This window comes from Haliotis cracherodii, unplaced genomic scaffold (genome assembly GCF_022045235.1).
Source record: "Haliotis cracherodii isolate W230 unplaced genomic scaffold, xgHalCrac1.p SCAF_20, whole genome shotgun sequence".
In the NCBI taxonomy this organism is placed as follows: domain Eukaryota; kingdom Metazoa; phylum Mollusca; class Gastropoda; order Lepetellida; family Haliotidae; genus Haliotis; species Haliotis cracherodii.
The window spans coordinates 4,373,689-4,395,274 of record NW_027266276.1 but is presented as its reverse complement, the minus strand read 5'-3'; the positions used below and the strand labels follow the sequence as shown (position 1 = coordinate 4,395,274).

At 40.7% G+C, this 21,586-nt stretch overlaps 1 protein-coding gene and 1 pseudogene across 1 annotated transcript; one reads left to right on the top strand and one right to left on the bottom strand.

The window, feature by feature from the left end:
* Positions 1–5,157: 5,157 nt before the first annotated feature.
* Positions 5,158–14,066, bottom strand: LOC139470018 (uncharacterized N-acetyltransferase YitH-like). Its single transcript, XM_071252310.1, has 2 exons — positions 13,892–14,066; positions 5,158–5,867 (listed from the first exon to the last, which is right to left on the bottom strand). The coding sequence occupies exons 1-2, from the start codon at positions 14,064–14,066 to the stop codon at positions 5,158–5,160; spliced, it is 885 nt and encodes a 294-aa protein (XP_071108411.1).
* On the top strand, positions 7,661–10,182 carry LOC139470397 (uncharacterized; annotated as a pseudogene).
* Positions 14,067–21,586: the final 7,520 nt, after the last annotated feature.

Sequence of the window (21,586 nt, the reverse complement as noted above, 5' to 3'; positions counted from 1 at the left end):
GATAGTATCCAATTCTAGGTTCTAAAACTCTTTTGTTATACATATAAAGTGAACATTATATGCCAAGCTTAAAACTGAAACCCAGATGTCAATACGATTTCCTTGTAGTTAATTGAATTTATGTACACAATTAAGTGATTTCCCGAAAACTGAAGATTCTGGTGGATGGTGTGGTGAAAAATACTGTCACATGTCAAGGCCAATGAGATATCTTAACACATGCTCATGATACAGTCAGAATCGCACTATTGACTCTATTTTGACATCGGAATTTACTGGGAGAGGACGATATCATCAAGTTCCTCCCTTTCTTGATTGACATTGTCATTCAAGCAACAGCGTCTACCGGTATTTCTACTTCTCAGATTTCATTGGTCAGTTCTCGCGTGTTAGATTACAGGCCCGAGTTTGACGCTGTACTCGAAGCGCTTAGCGGAAGTACTGAAATCTATCGTTCTGCGCATGCGGATTGGTTAATGCCTTGTATATAATATAGTGTTTTTAAAATTGGCAGAATAAATGTGATAACCGAGATTGTTAGTGGCTGTATCCTCGAACGGGGTTGAAGTGGTAATATTATTGTCCCCCTGAGAGGATATGTAAGACCACGTCTTTCAAAGTATATTACCAAACAAACGTTAAACAACAAACCAACCAACCAACCAACCAAACATCCACTTTTAATCGAAATTCTTGAATTATATAATGAACATGCCACTGGCCAATATGACATTGTTTTTGCCTGATTACCAAACCATCTTGGCATCATAGGTAACACAATGGCCGATGCTGCTGCTAAAGCAGCACTCAACAAATCTGTGACCCCACTTCTTGTTCCATACACTGATTACAGACCTGTGATTGGATCATATATACGAGATCTGATGCAAAAGAAGTGGGACACCCAGGTAGGCATTAATAAATTACATGACATTAAACCAAATATCGGTTACCTCTACTTGGGTTGTCAGTCCAGATTGGAAGAGGTCATTTTACGACGATGTCGTATTGGCCATTCGCGTTACACCAATGAATATTTATTGAAAGATGAGGATCCTCCGTTCTGCATCCCTTGTGATGAAAGAATCACCGTCAAGCATGTCCTGCTTGACTGTGTTGATTTTTCCATCACAAGGGATAAATATTTCAAGGTTATATCTATGAAAGATCTTTTTAACACTATTAGTTCTCATTTAATTATTGGCTTTTTAAAAGAAATTGAATTGTCCCTTAATTTTTTATTAATATGGTGTGTATATAATATAGTGTTTTTATAATTGGCAGAATAAATGTGATAAGTGAGATTGTTAGTGGCTGTATCCTCGAAGGGGGTTGAAGTAGTGTAAAATTATTGTCCCCCTGAGAGTGTATGTCAGACCACGTCTTTCAAAGTATATTTATTTCGGCCACATTTTGAATAGTAGTATATATGTTCGTTTAACTCTGGCTAAATGTGTCATAATCGCCAATAGCTGAAGGGATGATGTCAATCCGGCTGGGGTCCATGCAGGTAGCAAAAGTACTGTAAGTCCCCATGGACCCTAGCATTGTGATCTACCTTCAGATGCTGGCGATCTATAGTCCTTTTTTTATATTGTACTGTTTCATTTAGTGATATATTTTTATGATTGTATGCTAGTTTTAAATGTTAATCTGTGATAAATCTTGTCATTTTACTGTCCTTCGACGACAGGTTATACAGTCTAAATATATCTATTTTTGAATATAATACTTTTTCTCGGCACGAAATGGCTGAAGTATTGCCGATGTGACGTTAAATATTAACTCACTCACTTTTTTCACAAACGTTTGTCAGTAGACTCAGTACCTAATAGTGCACGTGTCTTTCACAAACGTTTGTCAGTAGACTCAGTACCTAACTGCACACGTGTCAAACTTTTGTCTTCAGCCTCAGAACCTAACCGTGTACGTGTCTTTCACAAACCTTTCCACCAGTCTCAGCACCATACTGTGAACGTGGCCTCCACAAACGTATGTCAGTAGACTCAGCACCTAACCGAACATGTGTCTTTCACAAACGTTTGTCAGTGGACTCAAACCGGAAACTGGCTCAATTAGAGAAGATGTTTTAACATGACTGTGTTTGTTATCTTTGTGTTTTACAAAGTGAGGAAGCACTGCGTAGAGATCCGAACTCAGGCTCTCATTTTCATCTGACACAGTACCAATCAAATAACAATGTAGATAGTAAACAGTGAGAGGTTTTGCAGTGTCTCTCTGTACTCAATTGTCACTTCGTTCATTATAAAACACAATGACATGAATGAGTCCTACCTTAAATTACCGTGTTTCACTTGCGTGTACCTCTGGTGTTACTTTCCGACTGATTGATGAACCCACTCATATGTCAGAGCAATGACCAAATCACAGGTCAACAGCCCGCTATTAAATTATTCTCCCAATGTCCGACACGTATGAATCTCTTCGTTTGTGTGAATATAAATAGGTTTTGCACAAACTGTATTTGCTATGGAGCCAGGGACCTTGACATACATGTAGCTGTCAATAGTCAAACGCCCAAGGAGAGCACGAGTTGTCCTGTCTAAGGCACATCAATTTGTTGTCCAGAGTTGCCCTATATGCTTTGATGGTTTGTTTGAGTTCCAGGTTTGTCAGCTCAAAACCTGATAACGTTGGTTTCACTGAAGGTGGTAAATGTCCAAGACATGCATTACTTTCCTCCGTGGTCTTTCCTGACACATGAAGCTGACACGCCATATAAATGAGGCGTTAGACCAACTCCCCCACATTCGAATATTGTCAGCAATATGGTGTAGTCGGAATCGTACTATAAACTCTGCTTTTACCGGAATAGGATGGACTTTTATCGAAAAAAATAAATTGGCAAAGAAGATTCTTGAAATAAATGGTAAAGCTTCAGACTGTTGGAAATAAGTGACTGCCACAGCCACAAATTTGTCACAGTTGCATGTCCTGAATGTATCTCTTGTATTGTTCTTGAATCTAGGAAACAGTTTTGGAAGCAGGTGTTAAGTAAATAAAGGCAGTAAGCCTTTCCCTAAGCATGAGACATCTCTACAAACAGCTAAAACACTTTTATGGCCTTATATTGGGTATGAAAGTGAATATAATACACAAGCTTTGCAAACATTATTCGTTTATATTTTCTTTCTTAATTCTGGCCACCTTGACTTTTCACCAACGGCAACAAAACTGTATTACCCGAAATGGTGTGTTGGACCCCAAAACTACAATTTACTAGCAGATGACGTATTCACTCTATAGTCTCTGTTAACTGGAGTTTTTAAACAGAGGTTTCTACTGAACCAACTTTTTTGTACTTTTATTAGCTTTCCATGTTACAAAATATATTCACTGGATATTAATGCTTTTCACCTGGATAATAAGGTTTAATCATTTCATGATGAGGATCATCTTTTTTAAAATTGTCCCAACTGTATGCATACCTGAGAAGGACGACATGGGCTACCATTATGATACGATGTCTTACATTTTTCTCAGGAGGAATACCATTATTTTTTCTTTTGTTTCTATTTTTTTCTGACTTGTTGGATGGCATAAATGCACATACATTCACAAGATGCAAAATTCTACAAGCTTTTAAACTTCTATATAATATTAATGCATACACAAGCCTTATTGGTACAAATGTACTCTTGATATTTTCCACTTGAAAATTCATTAGTTTTAGAGGTGCCAGAATTTCAATATGTTTATACCTTTCTTGACAAATCTCCAGTGGTGTCACTTGGAAGTTGCATCATGATAAATAGTTAGTAAGAGACTAGTATTCCAAGTGAGTTCCAAGAAAATAACAGTTGAAACACATGATTTAGCCATGACTGAGCATAAAAATGCAATAGCCAAGGTATAGTCCAAAAGTAATCGTCCACCACAACAGTAAAAGTAGTATACTGCTACAGCAGACGATAGGTTTGAGTCAATCATTTTACTGTTAGAGGTCACGTGACTAAAATCTTGACTACTTCCGGTGCTGTGAAGGGTTACTTTCCCTAATTAAAACTAACAAACCAATACATATTTGAGATTTAAGTTCTGATTTATTTAAGCCCAAATGTCTTTTCAGTGTGATAACACTGACCAACTATGTCCAGACAGCTTCAGACAGAAAGAACCAAATGTCAAACACCACAACCTGTACACCATCAGTTTAGACCCCTGACACACAAATTAGTCCCTCAATGACATATCAGTCAACTCAAATCTAAACAAACGGTGTAAAACTGCCCTAAAGTAACATATCTGTCACTAGAATGTGATGCTATCAGTAAGGTGCCAGATTTATTTATGTTTCTGGCCGCTCTGTGTGGGACTTCTTGGTCACCTCGAGGGGGAAACAGGGGACTGTCTTTTATCCAATTAAAAACATGTTTACAGTTGTAGCTCCTCCTATTTTAAGTTGGATATAGTAAGCTTAGTGATCAGTGATTGCAGGAAACATAGGGATTGGCCCCTCCTCCCCTTAAGATAGATGGAACCCATATTTTTGTGAATGACTTCTACCCTGTGAGAGAGTATTTTGAGGTCACGTGACTTCAATAAACATGTTCTCACAGCCTCTACAGTGCATGGATGGGTTATATTTAGGTATTATTTTGATAAATTGACATATGTGGAAATGGGAAATATATGAAAACATTACATGTACATATAGGATTTGTAATGAAAGGTTTATATGAGGTAGGTGTAGAGCCCAGGATTTTTCACTTCCTCTGACAGGGGCTGTGACGTCACTATGGGGCCTTTAGCATTGAATCTATTTATAACCTGTGTGAAAGCGAGGCTTGGTTTTCATCTATAAGCGGTAACATAGGCTGAGCTCGCACACTGTAAGTGAGTGAGGGAGTTACATTGCATCGGCAATATTGCAGCCATATCGCGATGAGAACAAAATAATCATTTCTTAATTCCTGTCAACAGTAAAACGGTATGGTGAATATCACAATTAAAGCAACTAAATCAACTTGATCAGATTAAAAACATCACTATTCTATGTACGTAGTGATATCAATTAAAAATAGGCTATGAACCACCAGCAACAAAAGTTAGACCATCTCTCTGGGGATCATGGGGACTGTACTTCTGCTTCCGGCATGATTCCCCAGCGTAGATGTAGTTGTGTATGAAAATGCATCAGACAGTGGAAAATGGTAGGGATGACAGGCAATACACCCGCTCAAGGGTTTGTGGTACTCTCTTTTTAGTGTACATTTTATGGAGCAAATTCACATCTTTTAAAAAAAGTTTGCCTATAATCCCCATCATTGCTTTGTTTTCTGATGTGATAAAGATATGAACGCTGTCCTTTGGATTTAGGTGTTGCAAGAGTCTTTTCAACAGTGCCCACGCGATGATGTCACTATCAGCATATAAAGGCGCAATCTCATTGCAATATTCTGTGGCACCTAAACATCCATATCCTACGACAACCCCGGTATGTGATCGAGCAATAAGAGTATGTTTTGCATGGCTGATGATCCAGTTTTGGAGGAAGTAATCCCTCTCGCTTTCACATATTTTGTCGTCGTACGCCTTCAACTCAGTAAACATGGAGCCTTCGAAAGGGACTATGTTGATATCTGGACTCGCTTCTGCATCAGGAATTGCCCCCAGTAGGACTTCGACTGGTCCACGTTTTTGGAGAACGTCATAGTAGAAAGTGAAGCCATGGGTGTCGTAAAGGCTGACCGAGCCCGCGGAGAGGGTGATGTTGGCCTCCCCGACTGCAGTGAGACCAACACGGTTCACCTCCCGTCCGATTCCTTTGCCTCTGAGGTCTTTCCTTACGATATACAGGCCACCTTCTGCTGTCTCCTCGTTAAAATACGCCAAGACTCGGCAACCTAATGAAAAAACAGAATATAGATATATGTATAAACATTGGGGGAATAATCAACCTAATCCTAACAAACCTTTTCATAATTAAATGAGCCAAGTATAAGATATACAGCAGATGACGCCATGTGATAAATGGATTAAAAGGAGCCAAAGTCTCATAACAGCGAATAATGCTCACAACACTGTACATGAAAACACGTAACACACTTCGATTACACAGTAGCAAGTCAATATACGTATGACAAATATACACAACTTAATCAGGACCATAATGCACTATCATCATACACAATTAACTTTCAACTTAGAGACACAGCCTATACAATAAATGTTAAGAACCACCCTTCAACACGTATCTCTAGTTATCCACTTTAGTTGTTCATATCTCATAAATAATCTGCATACTTTTGACATATCTAATCGCCTCATTATTCCGACGCTTCCTTGTGTAAACCTGATGATCTATACATAATGGTATCTACCAAAAACGTCCAGGCACGTAGATGAACTTGTGTTCTGGGATGGTTTCGAAACATGATAATTCTGTCTTTTGTTTTACCCAAACACATACTTATCCAAATATGTTGCACGTTGGATCTGAAGTATAACTGTTTAATCCAGTACAATTTCATCAGGTCTCGTGACATTTATAATCTGAACAAACATTTATTGAGATTTGTGTTTTTCTTCCTCGATGAGCTCTCTAACTAGCGTTGCCGTCATGACCAAATATTTCCTAGAAGTGAAGCAGTATTAGCCTGTGTTATATTTTGCAAGTCCGTCGTATTCATAGCCATGAACCTGCCCCTATATGATGACTAGTTAGTAGGCGGTCTACGTCCGGATTAGCAGCATTCGATCGTGTTGAATATTATGCATTTCATTTAGGTGCGGGAACCTGAATCATCCTCACACATATACGGCCGACCAGATATGGTTGGACCTGTTGCCAAAGCCAAATGTTCTTACCACTTTCCGAAATTAAGAGACCCGTGAAGATTCCAGGGTAGAATGGGTCTTCAGCAACCAATGCTTGCCGTAAAAGGTGACTATGCTTGTCGTTAAAGGCGACTAACGCGATCAGGTGGTCAGGCGTGGATCGATGCTCATGGTATTAGTCACAGGATTGTCTGGTCCAGACTCGATTATGTACAGACCACAGTCATATAGCTGGACACTATTGCTGAGTGTGGCGATAAAAAAACGAACCAACCAACCAACCGAAATTCAGAAACAACTTGAAGCAGCGTTTCAGAAATTATTTACATCCGCACAATAATTTCAACTTGAGTTAAGTGGCTTGACCATTGATCGCGTTGTGCACTTAGGAGTAACTGCTGAATATGTTCCTTTGATTGGCAACAATTTTACCCCTCTCCCCAAATACATTGACGATAAAAACAGGCTGTTCTGAATTTGCAAAGCACAGCTAAAAATGTTTTATCTCGTCAACACTTGCTGCTCCGCAAACATACAAAAAGAGAAAATAAATACCAACCACATGAGTCTAAATTGAATCTAAGTGGAATTGACATGCCTATTTCACTATGTCAAGTTTCCAAAAATGAAAACCAGAACATTTCCGTGCAGTGGGCGGTGATATTGCTGCGCTTGTTTGTGTGTTTGTACAGCTACCCATGCTACATCGTGGGAAACTTTGACAAAGGCAACGCTTCCGGCAGATTCCTGCAGATGACATATCTTTAACAATTGGACCTGACAAGAGTCATATAATTTCTTTCGTTTGAGGGACAAATTAGAACGAAATTATGTTCTCCTAACGTCGGAAAGCACAACAATGGGAGGTAACCTGGTTTCGTAAGGTGTATATAAGTAAAGGAGGGAAGTTGAACCTTCATTCTCAGGTGCGCTGCTGTCGGGGCTGGCTATATTAAACATCGGCGCTGACAAGCCCATATCGGAGAGTTAGACGCAATTCTTCGTCATTTGGAAAGATCAAAAGCCGAAATAGCGCAATCAGTTGAAGATCGTTAACTTGGTTTTAGTGAAGAATTTGAGAAAACGACCAAAGAGATATCAAAGTTGAAAGCTGATAAAAGAATTTGTGTGGAAACGAGAATGTTGTAGAATACAACACTCATTCAATTCTGAGACTTTCGGACAATTTAGATAAGTTTAAGTTTGCGTTAGAATTTAAGAAATACGACTACGAGGCGGGGCTTGTTGAGCGGAAAAAAACTCGGATTGAGCAGAGAAAGAAGCTTATTAAGATTGTCCATACGTCGGAGGGTGGATGGGAGGCTTTAAAAAAATATGTTGCACGAGATGTGCCCATTAATAAGAAACTGACTCACAAGTAAAGTATGACGTAGGTCATAGTGATAATCATATGAAACTGGTTGATGATTATTTTAAATATGAACAGGGCCATGCAGAAATCATTGTGAAGGATAAGCTTAAACAAAACATTGCTTTTTGGTGTCGAATCGGAAGTTGAGACTACGTCACTGATATCATAGACAATGGATACAAAATTCCAATACGGTCTTAGGAAACAAACAAGTCTGCTAGATTGCACCAATATTTTGTATCAGAGGCTGTGTCTCAATTATTAAAAAAAGGTTTAAAGATGCAGTGGGCTATAAAGCCTACATTTGTTAATCCTTTGTCAGTGTCAATCCAATCTTCAGGAAAGAAGAGACTGATTTAGACTTGTCATGGGTCAACAAGCATGTCTGGAAACAATCGGTGAAATATGAAGATTGGAGGACAGCCATGATGTACATAAACAAAAATGATTGGTTAGTAAAGTTTGATATTGACTTGGCTTATCACCATATTGACATATTTCCTCTTCATATCCAATACTAAGGTTTCTCATGGGAGACTGGTCAAGAAAAAACATATAACAAGTTTCTTGTTTTGCCATTCGGGCTTACATCGGCGCCTTATGTTTTCAACAAGGTGACCTGTCAGTTGGTAAAGTATTGGCGTTACAAAGGCTATAGAATTGTTACTTTTCTTGCTGATGGTATTTTTTATAATTGACACGAGGTGTATGAAATTATCAATTCCTCGTAGGATTTGGTTTGTTGTTTTACGCCGCACTCAGCAATAATTCAGCTATATGACGGCGGTCTGTAAATAATCGACTCTGCACCAGACAATCCATTGATCTACATCATGAACATCGCCTTTTACTACACGCATAGTCGCTTTTTATGGCAAGCATGGGTTGCTGAAGACCTATTCTACCCCGGATCTTCACGGGTCTCCTCGTAGGAAGGTGGATAAGTTACATCAGAGTATTATCCAGTTATTCAAAGGTAGCGGGTTTGTCCCGGTTAGAAAAGTGGCTTCAGTCGTGGGGCAGGTGATAAGCATGAGTTTGGTTGTAGGATCTGTCGCTCAGCTCATGACAAGGGCGTTGTCTATGCAAACGGTGAGGATAACATCATGGAATGAGTTTGTTGACACAGAACAGCAAACATCAACTCGAGTTTAGGTTACATGAAATAAATAAATATACAGAGAGAACATGGTGTGATCAGTCCATAGTAACAAGAGTGGTATACAGTGATGCCAGTAGTGTCGGCTGCAGAGGGTATTGTGTACAGTTTGGTGAGGAGCAGTCTCATGGGCAGTGGTCGGTGGAGTTCTGCACACAGGGATTTAAAGGCAGTGTATATGGTTCTGCAGAGTTTTCTCCCTTTGCTGAAGTCACACAGAATCAAATGGTTTTCTAAAAATAAAAATGTTGACTCGTTCGTAGCTAAAAGAGCTATGAAATCTGGGCTGCAAAGCATTGCAATGGACATTTTTAATCTTTGTCTCCAAGGTCAGGTTCAGTTGGAAATGCAGTGGATACCGCGGACAGAAAATGAGAGATCAGATTATCCTAGCAAGCTTGTGGACATAGACGATTGGGGGAATCGGTGAATTTGTATTTCAGCACTTACAACGTATATGGGGTCCATATTATATAGATGTATTTGCCTCATATTATAACAACAAGGTTGCTAGGTATTATTCCAGATATTGAATCATGGATCTAGTCAGTGGATGCATTTACCATGAGTTGGTCGGAAGGCAACAATCGGATAGTGCCACCTGTTTATTTGGTATCTAGGTCATTACGGCATTTGAGCACGTGTAATGGCAGGGCTACGTTGATAGTTCCTGTTTGGTATTCAGCCACTTGTGGCCATTGTTGTGTCCTAGGGGAGAGTTTGTTTCACAGGTGAAGGAAGTAGTTTATCCGCCTACTACAAAAATGATGCATATGTCACAAGCAGACAAGGCAATGGTCTGTTTGGTGTTTCTGATTTAAATTTTAACATGATGGTGATTCGGGTTTAGTTTTGAATTTCCTGTTACAGGTGTTTTTGATCATGTGTTTGGTGACGAGATAGCAGATCTACCGCCGAGTGTGACGGAATTAGCCAAAGCAATACCGAGACTGCTTTATCATGCCAGAGCGACTTCCACCTGCAGAAAGCACAAGTATGGTTTCCGTGCTTGGAGAAAGCGGGTTATTTCTAACGGTATGCCTGTAGGATTATCGTTATCTCCCTTACATTGTGCGCTTTATTTGCTGTCAGTCACACAACGGTCGGGTTCTTTCTCGCCCGTGCAGTCAGCGTTTTATAGTATTCGACTCTTTCATGTAATTGTTGATTGACCCACTCCCATGGACAACACATTGGTGATAAATTTGGTGAAAAATGCAAAAACAAAATGTATATAATTTGAGAACTGTGTCTATGTGTTTGCTTGCACACACAGGGTTTATGCGGTCTGCTGGATTGCTTGATATTTAGCATGGTTATTTTTTTATTTTTTTTATTCTTATATGACTGTATTTTTAGAAAGGTCCATAAACGAGGTATACAGAGATGGAGCTTGGTTAATCATTGGTAGATGTGTCCTGTGAAGCGTATGGAATGATTCTTGGAAAAATCTGGATTAAAGGAAGAAACTATTTCTGAAACATATCTTTTCAGAATTCTGTTCAAGACCGGTGATGGCTATATTTTTAGAGCCCAAAACAAACTGATGTCTTATACTCGGTTGAGGGAATTATTTATTGAAGCCTTATGTGCCTGATATAAAATGCTATGGTCTGCATAGTTTGAGGTCAGGCGGCGCCACAGTGGCAGCCAACAGAGGCACCCCTGATAGAATGTTTAAACGACATGGTCGCTGGAGGAGCGAGAGTGCCAAAGATGGCTATGTTAAGGACAGCATTGAAAATAGATTGAAAGTTTCTCTTTCTTTGGGGCTTCGAATTTCCCGTTCTTTGTTTCCTCAGTCAGTGCATCGTATAGTATCTCAATAGGTTATAGTTGTGTATTGTGTTGTGTTAAAGGGGGGAATGCCCATGCTCAATGCCTTGACAGGATGCGATACTGTCGCCAGTATCGCTGGTAGGGGAAGGGAAACAGTGTGGAATACCTGGAATATGTACCAAAAGGTCACTGCAGAGCTTGCTTCACTAATGAACCAGTCATAATTGACAGGTGTCGAAACGTCTATGACCACACTGGTGAGATTCTATGTTCTGATATATCACAAGCTTGAGTAATGTGAAGGAAGCAAGAGTATCTGTGGACACAAAGAAAGAGATATGGATAACATTCCGCCAAGACAATCTGCCCTCCTACAGCATGTGAGAAGAGCAGCCTAACAGGCTTGTTATGGTTGGTGCCAGGCTCTTAGATCAGAGGTTACATGCATCGACCAGAAGGATGGGATTGGACAAGAACCGATCGAGCAACATTGGAAGCCATATGAAGCAGGCTCCCACAGACCAGAGAACTACTGCAATGTGGCTGCATAAAGGGTTGTCGGGAAAAGTGCAAGTGCGTGAAAGCAGCAATAAGCTGTAATGCATTGTGCAAGAATGATGGATGTTGCTAGTACACGTCCGTGTAACCGATACATAGAGAATCTCACCCGAGTGTCTTTCGATATCAAATGTATCAACATGAGTTGATAAAAGTGGGAAAACTCCGAGGCTTGCCGATATCAAAAGACATGAGGGTGAGATTTTATTCATCATCCAACATCATTCTTCCAACTTTTTTTGTTTGTAGACAGTAAATTTAAAAAGCAGTGTCTCCAGAAGTGTAAAATGTACTGGTAACAACTTCAGTAGCAGAACCATTAGTGATGTCATTTGATTGTGACGTCATGGTAAAACTGACGTCACAATGGTCAGCAAAGCATTGTGATGCAATTTCATTCAGCGATATCTCCTGTGGGATCCAGTTTTTGAAGATAAATTGCAATAGAAAACTATTTTTCTTGAAATATACACAAATAAAAACCCGCACACGTAGAATGAAGTTCATTGAACCTGACTACACAAAAAATCCGGTATATAATTGGATATATGTCATTCGAAAATGATGGTATCCTGATATTCGACAAACGGTGCGTCAAAACGCAGCCATTGTGGATTTGCAATGTCTTAAACGGAATTGTTTTCACACTTGTTCAAAAATGTCATTGACAAAAACAGTAAACCGAAATACACGTGGAAGTTATATCATTCGTAACTCGTGGTAGTGGCTATAAAAAGGCAAGCATAAGCAAATAATATGTCATTCAAGTGTCAACATTTTTCAAGTTCGAAAATGCCGACACTCAGCGCTGCCGATCGGAACATCGCCATAGGACGTATCCAAAGCAGGGAATCACAGTCTTCTGTTGCACGCCACTTCAACGTCAACCACAGCACTATTTGCCGCCTTTGTGACCGATACACACAGTTCAATTCCACTTCAGACCATCTGAGAACCGGCTGACCAAGAGTTACCACCCCTGCACAGGATCGCTACATTCGTTCCACCTACATCATCACAATATTAATGCCACAGCTGCGGAGACTGAAGGACAATATCCCTGGTTTGAGGAGGATAACAGACCAGACTGTCAGGAACCATCTTACCGAGGCTGGAATCCGACACTGAAGACCAGTTATCGCCCCTGTTTTGCAACAGATCCATCGACAGCGACGCTTGCGTTAGCGCCATACCTTACAGTCTTGGAATTTGAGAAACTGGAGACGAGTGTGGTTTAGCGATGAATCACGATTTCTTCCTCACAGGTGAGATTGAAGACAACGTGTTTATCGTCGTTGAAGTGAGCGTTTTGCCCTACATTGTGTACGTGAATTCGACAATTTCTGGTGGCGGTAGTGTCATGGTGTGGGTGTTGGGTGGTTCAGGGAAATTTGACAGCAAGTCGCTACATGAATCAACTCACCTTCTTCCAATCATTGACCACCAGAGGGAGCTGTTTTAACAGGACAACGCTCCAACGCACACAGCTCGTGTCATGGTAGACTACCTCATAATGCCAACATCAACGCCTTGCCCTGGCCGTCGAGATCTCCAGATCTCAACCCAATCAAACACCTGTGATGAACTCGATCGACGTGTACGTCAACGTCAGAACACGCTGCATAAACTCCAACAACTTGCCAACGCGTCACAAGCCGAATTCGCGCATTTATCCAGTCAGTGTCGAGGAGCCATGTTTGTCCCCAGGGCAGTCAAATGAGGTACTGAGTTCAGCGCAACCTTGTGGCCTTATGTGACATGACAATGAACAGTTTTCAATGCCTGTGTACCACGACATGTGACTATCGAGCTCCAAATTTCATATTTGTATCTATGATATCAATTTAGATATATCGACTTTATTAGGTACAATTAATGTACTAAAAATCTACCTGTGCATTTCTTTTTTTGAAGAGTGTATGTGTTGTGATGTTGAGAATCGTCCTTCAAGACTCAAATGGAATGAAAGTGGGAGTGAAATGAAAAGTTGATAATTGTTCACAAATGATGTATACATTGTGCTGTTCCAATAAATAGTAATCATTTGTTTTGGTCGGTATTTCATCTTAGAAACGTAATTTAATCAGTTACATCAGCACCCGAATACATAATCGACTCATGCTTACCCTAGCAATCATGGCCTTGACTTACTTCTCATCCCCTATACGAGTTGTGTCCATCATTACACAGATCACTGAAGTCAGTTGGAATTTGTCACTTACCGATTATTTCGCCAGTTTCCGATTCTGCAACAAACCAAGCCCTTGAATCCATATCAAACACGCAATACATTAAGCCAATTGGAATTTCCCACTCTTCAGCATCAGTCAAGGTTTTAATTGCTCCTATATCAGCTCGAGTTGCCTTTCTCACAGTGTACTTCGGAACAGCAGCCATGTCAGTGTTGAAGGGAGATCGGGAGGGAACAGAGAGCACAGTGAGTTCTTCACAGCCGAGTCCGTACGGGTCAACGTCTGAGTGTCACAGGGTCGTGTTATCTACTTTTATAATAAGGCCATCGGACTCAGGGGTCACTGATATGACCAGCTAGTGGTGTGAGAGTGTACGTGTGACGTATCTCATGGTTTTCAAAGGTCATGACGCATTATTTGAATGTCGGGGATGGTTAGTAAGAAGTTCAATAAGCATGGATTAATATGCTGTACAAACACTACATTCGTTTTCTTCTTGGTTCAGAAACAAATCGTTAGTATTATTTAGAGATTAAAATATAAAATGCAGCAAAGAGGGTTTGGGTGATCCTGGCACAGCCAGGCTGGTTAGGCTCATCATCAGCTCAGGGCCCTTGTCCACTCTACACACAGCCCAGACAGCAAATGGGACTTCTCCCAGGAAGCGCTTCCTTGTAAAACACACCCAGATCTTTGCGGATTCCCCAACACTGCAGCTTTCTGCATTATCCAGAGTGCCACAAGGGCTGTATTCCTGGTATCAAACCCGGGTACTCTCCCAATGTCAGTCAACTGAGTGAGAGGTACCAAATCTAAGGCACTGAGAACAATGGAAAGTTGGACAACTTGGTACTTGGCCCGGGATGCAAGCGTGACATTTTGAAAGCGAGGTGCGCATATTTGCCATGTTTTTCCTCAATCTTGTCAATCACATTAGTGTCAAAAGGGACAGAAATTTCAATAATATAAATGATTTTATTGGATTTATCAAAAAGGACAAGATCAAGTTTGTTGGCCTGGATACGTCTGAGGCTGTATACGGGTCGTACCATGGATTGACCTCTGTGTCAAAATCACAAGCATTGTGAAGACGGTAATAAAATGATCGAGCCACTCCATCATGTCGCTTAAGATACTGTGCCAAAGCCAAAGCTGGGCATCCACTGACAATGTGTTGGACAGCCTCATTAAATTCATTACATAATCTACATTTCATATTTACATTTTGATGCAAAAGAACACATTGACGGTTTCGAGTGGGAAGTGACTAGCCCTGGTCAGCTAAACCTCCAGTTTCACTTTTCATGCCGACTTTCTCCAAGCGAAGGACTCTGCAGGGTTGCTGACCCTCTGAACACACTGCACATAAGCTCGATGCAGTGGTCGTTCAGATAGCCTCTCCTAAAGAAACCTGAGTCTGGGCCACTTCACTTGGTTGACACTCATTTCTGTACCGTCCAGCAGTGCAGAACCATCAACATAATCAACACTGACATTGAGATTATGTCCCACATCCTTGGCTCGTTTTAGAAAACTGGGGAATGCCTTGTTTTCATCATGAGTCTTGATATGCTTCACAGAAGGATCATCAGTGAGTGGGTTAAGATTTTAAGTCACATCGGCCATATCGTGACTTTCAAAGTCATAATATACATAATAAATACATGTTAATTATAAAAAACCTGTCGACGAGGGAAGTAAAATCACTAGACGTATCACAGATTATGATTTAAAACTAGCATGTAACCATAAAAATACATCGCTAGAAATACATTGTGCAATACATAATAAAAAAAGGCTATAAATTGCCAGCAACTGAAGGTAGATCACATTACTGTTGACCATGGGGACTTACAGTACTTTAGCTTCCTACATGGACCCCAGCGGGATTTACATCATCCCTTCAGGTGTTGGCGATTATTGCCAAATTTAGCCAAATTAAAAGAACACATATTCTACGGTTAAAACTGTAGTTGGAATAACATACTTTGAATGATATGGACTTACGATACCCTCTCAGGGGGACTATAATTTTACACTACTTTAACCCCCTTTGAGGATACAGCCACGATCAATCATACATATTGATTTATTCCACAAATGCTAAAATGTCATTTATTTTATACAAAGCAAATTAACCAAATTTATTAAACAACTCTATTTCTTTAAAAAAGCCAATAATTAAATGAGAACTAATAGTGTTAAAAAGATCCTTCATAGATTTAACCTTGAAATATTTATCCCTTGTGATGGACAAGTCAACACAGTCAAGCAGGACATGCTTGACCGTGATTCTTTCATCACAAGGGATGCAGAACAGATGATCCTCACCTTTCAATAAATATTCATTGGTGTAACGCGAATGGCCAATACGACATCGTCGCATATGACCTCTTCGAATCTTCGGACTGACAACCCAAATAGGTGTAAGTGATATTTGGTTTAATGTCATGTAATTTATTGATACCTACATGTACTTGGGTGTCCCACTTCTTTTGCATCAGATCTCGTATATATGATCGAATCACAGGCCTGTAATCAGTGTATGGAATAAGAAGTGGTGTCACAGATTTGTTGAGTGCTGCTTTAGCAGCAGCATCGGCCATTGTGTTACCTATGATGCCAACATAAGCTGGTAACCAGGAAAAAACGATGTCGTATTGGCCAGTAACAAATTCATTATATACTGAACAACAAACGTTCCTGTGACATTGAATAAGATTTAATGCAAAGTTATGTTTTTTACCAAATCTGAAACAATTTCGGTTTGCAACAGATAGAAGACTTTTGTAAGTGTTCAAATGGTTTAATTTGCCATACTGACTTCAGAAAATGCGTCATTTCATAAAAATACATGAACATGCCAAAATGTCAATTTACAAATCAATAGCGTGTGTGTCCAACTCTGGTTGCCATGCAAGCAACACATCTTCGTCTCATGGAATGGACCAGGCGTCGCACAAAGTCCTGTGGGATATCTGTCCATATCTTCTGGAGCATGTTTTCAAGTTGTCTGTGGAACACTTGGTTGACGTCGAAGGCGCCAATCCATCTCATCCCACATGTGCTCGATTGGTGAGAGATCAGGGGAGCGAGCCGGCCAGGGGATGACATTCACGTTGTTTTGTTGAAGAGATTCCTGAACAAGTCGAGCAATATGAGGCCGGGCGTTGTCATGTTGAAAGGTAAAGCCTGGGCCATGACGACGCAAAAACGGTAGAACAAGAGGGCCGGTGATCTCGTCGCGGCAGCGCTGTCCATTGAGATTTCCCTCTACCACTATCAAACGGATCCTCTATCTTGCTGTAATCCCACCCCATACCATAACGCTGCCGCCCCCGAACCGATCTTCTTCCATGAAACAATGATTGACGTAACGTTCACCTCGACGTCGGTACACTCAAATCCATCCATCCCTGTGGCTGAGGTGAAAACGAGACTCGTCAGTGAATAGAACTTGTCCCCACTGCATGGCCGTCCAGCGTAGACGCTGTCTGCACCACTGTAGACGTGCTTGACGGTGGTTTCCTGTCAAAATGGGACGTCTGGCGGGTCTTCTGGCGACAATCCCTGCACCTGAGGTGACGACGTACGGTTTGTGAAGATATTCGTCAAATGCCAGGGATGCTACTTGCAGTGACTGTTGCTGACTGGAATCGATTTCGTAGGTGTGTTGTTCGAGCCAGTTGTCTTGACGATTATTGGTTTTCGTAGGTGTGTTGTTCGAGCCAGTTGTTTTGACGATTATTGGTTACGCGTGGCCTGCCACTCCGAGGATGGTCTCTGAGTGCATACGTCTGTTGCCAACGTTGCCATAAACACCAAATGGTGGTTCTGTGGATGTTAAATTGTCTTGCAACATCACGTTGCCTCGATCCTGCTTCAAGCATATCAATGGCTCGAAGACGCTCATTTTCGGACAGGCGTTGCAGTTCGTAATGTTGAATAATTGCGTAATTTTGTTGTTTTTCTGAGTGGTTGTTGTCAGCACGATGCTAAACAATGCATATGGAATCCCGTTAACGCACATGTTTTATACCCATTCTTGGGTAGTGAAATGCATGCGGTTTGCATAAAAGTCAACTTTTGCATGGAATGCATGCTTTTCTGTAGCAGTTGCGTTTTTGTGACTTGATTAAATACATGTACTACAATATTGAAAACCAAACTTTACTTGTGTCATAGGAACTTTTATTGTTGTAGTAAACGTTTCCTGTATCATAACGACACGCATATAATGTATGTTGTTATTCCCCTTTTACACCACTGCAGATTAAGTGAATGGTTATTTATTTTCCATATGACGTGGTGGGCTGTTCTCAATGTTATTCAATGTCGTGCCGTCCTTATGCTCATGGCCGCATCACACAATGACATTCATTGTGTGAATAACATCGTTCCTAGCTTTCACAGAGATGATGCCACAAAGAGATTTGTCTTTGCCTACTGTCGTCTACTGGCATTACCTAAACGTGTCAATGTCATACATCAATACTCTATCTACTTGCTGGTCATGGTTGAGGATGTATGTACCCAAATCCATAAGCGGTAGGGGGCGGTCGGGTAGCCTAGTGGTTAAAGCGTTCACTCGTCACGTCGAAGATCCGGGTTCGATTCCCGACATGGGTACAATGGGTACAATGTGTGAAGCCGTGATATTGCTGGAATATTGCTAAAAGCGGCGTAAAACCATACTCACTCACTCAATCATAAGTGTCAGAGATATTTTTTCACTGTCTGCTGATCCACGCTGTTATACTCCTGTGCCGTATCCAACCTTTGGTGTGTCAAGCCGCCAGGCTACTCCACCGCACCACAGAAAATGTATATCTCTTGACAGTTCACACACTGATTCGAACACACTCTTGGAGTGTATGGTGCCGCCTCCGTGGTCTTGTGGTAGAGCGTCCGCCCGGAGAGCGGAAGGTCCGGGGTTCCATCCCCGGCCGCGTCATACCAAAAAAACGTTAAAATATGGTACTTGTTGTTACCCTGTCTGGCGCTCGACATTAAGGGGCTTAAACAAGGACTGGTCGGCTCGGAGTCAGTATACTGTGTCTGAGTGGGGTATTCATGTTAAACTGCGGCATGATATCTCAGTGAGCTAGCACTATAAATCGGCATAAGTCCGGACTAGTACAAGCAGCCACACACACACATACACGTGCATGCACGTCGCTATATAAGTGCAATAATCTTGGACGCTACGTTAAACCCAATTTCACCTCACCTCACCTTGGAGTGTATGACTTTAACGTCCTTCGTCACTGTACCATCAAAATGAATTCTGTTATTCGACAGTGAAGTTTCTACAGACATCACCTTTCATGTTGCCGCCTCTCACATCAGCATTTAGCAAACTTTATTTTATGTAACCGAGGATATTGTCATCATATTCGATCAGGACAAGTGACACATGAACGTTTGTGAATGGTAGTGATATATATTTGCAATGTCATTTAAAATCCGGTACACTACCGACAAAAAAACATGGAAACTGGTGAAATGATAGCAAAGGTGTAATGATAATTTATTTCGGTCGTGTAGATCAGTATCTGGTGTGTCGATCATGTTGCATGACGCCTCGGTGGCCAACTGTTGATTTACTTGCGTGAGGTTGCCCTTGGTGTTGTCCGCCATTCGGCCTAAAGAGGGCTACCTTAAATGGACCACGTTGGCGGGTTCTGGCATAGCCTCTTGATTGTGAGTTCCCTCTTCGGCGATAACTTTGACTTCTGTGTGCATGTGCATCACGTGCTGTACATGTATTATGTGATTTTGCGTTCAGATACAACGCCACCGCTTTGTAAATGTACACCTCAACGATACCTTGATTCAGATCATTAGTACCCTTATTTTTTGTCGATAGTATACATTCATTATCCTGTGTGATTATGTACTTTATTATATATTTTCATTAACTGTGATTATTCGTTTGTTTTCGTCATTGTCGTTGGGATTCTAGTATTATTTGCATAATTGTCTTTGTCTAAAAGTATCAATGTGTTTCACTCAAACTAATAACCATATCCCATATTGGATAATAGATCCTGCTTCCCTTCCTTCATGCAATTATCATTAAACCGCCCGTTATTAGAAATGAGCGGGCCACTGTAAATTGATAATGCCCTCATATTGCTTGACGACTGGCCATTATTACGCCTGTTGTTAGGTAACTTCATGTTGATTAGTGACGGCATCTGGTTTGTTCTGTGACGTTTCCATGTTTGTAAAAGTGGGTCAGTGACATTCGTGTTGATTGCAGTACATGTTTTAAAACCGATGTTGTTTCTTTTTATTTGATAACAAATTCCATCGTTATTACCTATAATAACGGCTCCTTCGTCGGGCTCTTAATGGAAGATCTGGGGCTTCTGCAAATGATAATTTCCTGTAAAATACCGTTACCCTTATAACACACCATGCGTAGTCCCGTGATGGGTTTCGAACTATGGGCCTTCTGGTCCGAGGCCGGACGTCTTATACACATCACCAAAGAGGTTAACCCTTGCAGCAATCTGTGGGATGAGTCCACGCATTGCTACATAGTGTTCAATTCATTCCGACCTGGAATCTTAAGGTACATGATAACTTTGACGTTGAATTTGACGTTGAATAGGCAAGACAGGACACCTTAGAAATAACTCCTCGTGTACAGACTCCTATGGGCTGCAGATGGAATTGGCTCCTGTTCTCCTTCTTCAAGCCCTGTCCTCCCTTGGGCACGCCAGAAACCTATGATTGTGGGTTCGAATCCCGGTTCGCCCCGATTATGTTTCTAGGTTTGTCAGCACCATACCCGTGCTCGTGGGTTTCACCGAAGTGGTAAACGTCTGAGACCTGCATCACTTCGGGCTTTCCTCCCACATTAAGCTGACAGGCCGCGATATAACTGGAATACTGTTAAAAGCGGCGTCAAACCAAACTCACTCACTCACTCAAGCCTTGTCCAGGTAGTTGTGTATTCGGCAGGTAGAAGGTATAAACGTACACGCTATATGATTCCCTTCAAACATACAGATGGAGTAGATAAATGTCTCCAAGACTTTCTGGAGCATCAGGAATCAGTAACATTATTCCTTTAACAAGAAGGTGGTCCAGTATTAACAACAAAAGAAGTGAAGAGTTTTTTAAGTCAATATAGCTAGTGTCTTTGTGAAAAATTGTTTAAAAACTGACTTTTCATATCATTCTTTTTATTCATCTTTGAAATTTACATTTACAGATAATATGCAACTGATTAATGATCCCTTGACATTGAATTGCCATTGGCATGTGTGAGTACCACGCCATAAATAGATAAATAGATAATCTTTATTTCCTCTAACTGAATAAAGATTACAATATGCAGAGATAATTAAGTTACATGCTTAACATGGATTTGGGGTATATTTAAGCATGTTCATAAACATACAAGTTGTCTTAAGTTATTGTACATGTCTTACTGGTGTCAAAATCTGTAGCACTCTTAATCAAACAATCTCCAAAAGGAGGAAGTAAAGATGATGAACAGCCAATCCTTCTAACAATTTTGAGTAACAGCGGTACCAATCAAGTTGACACAGAAGTAAGACACAATTCAAAATTGCTCAAGAACAATCTTTGAGACAGATTACACCAGATTGTTGTTGTTTCATGCGTAAATCTGATGATGTATGAATAATAAAAGTATTGCAGCTACCAAGAGCGTCCAGGTACGTAGATGTAGTTGAGTATGAAAATGCA

Excerpts from the sequence above, each read along its gene's own strand:
- LOC139470018 (XM_071252310.1), bottom strand. The coding sequence starts at position 14,066 with ATGGCTGCTGTTCCGAAGTACACTGTGAGAAAGGCAACTCGAGCTGAT. Across the intron at positions 5,868-13,891 it reads GGAAACTGGCGAAATAATCG|GTTGCCGAGTCTTGGCGTAT; the intron begins GTAAGTGACAAA and ends TTTTTTCATTAG.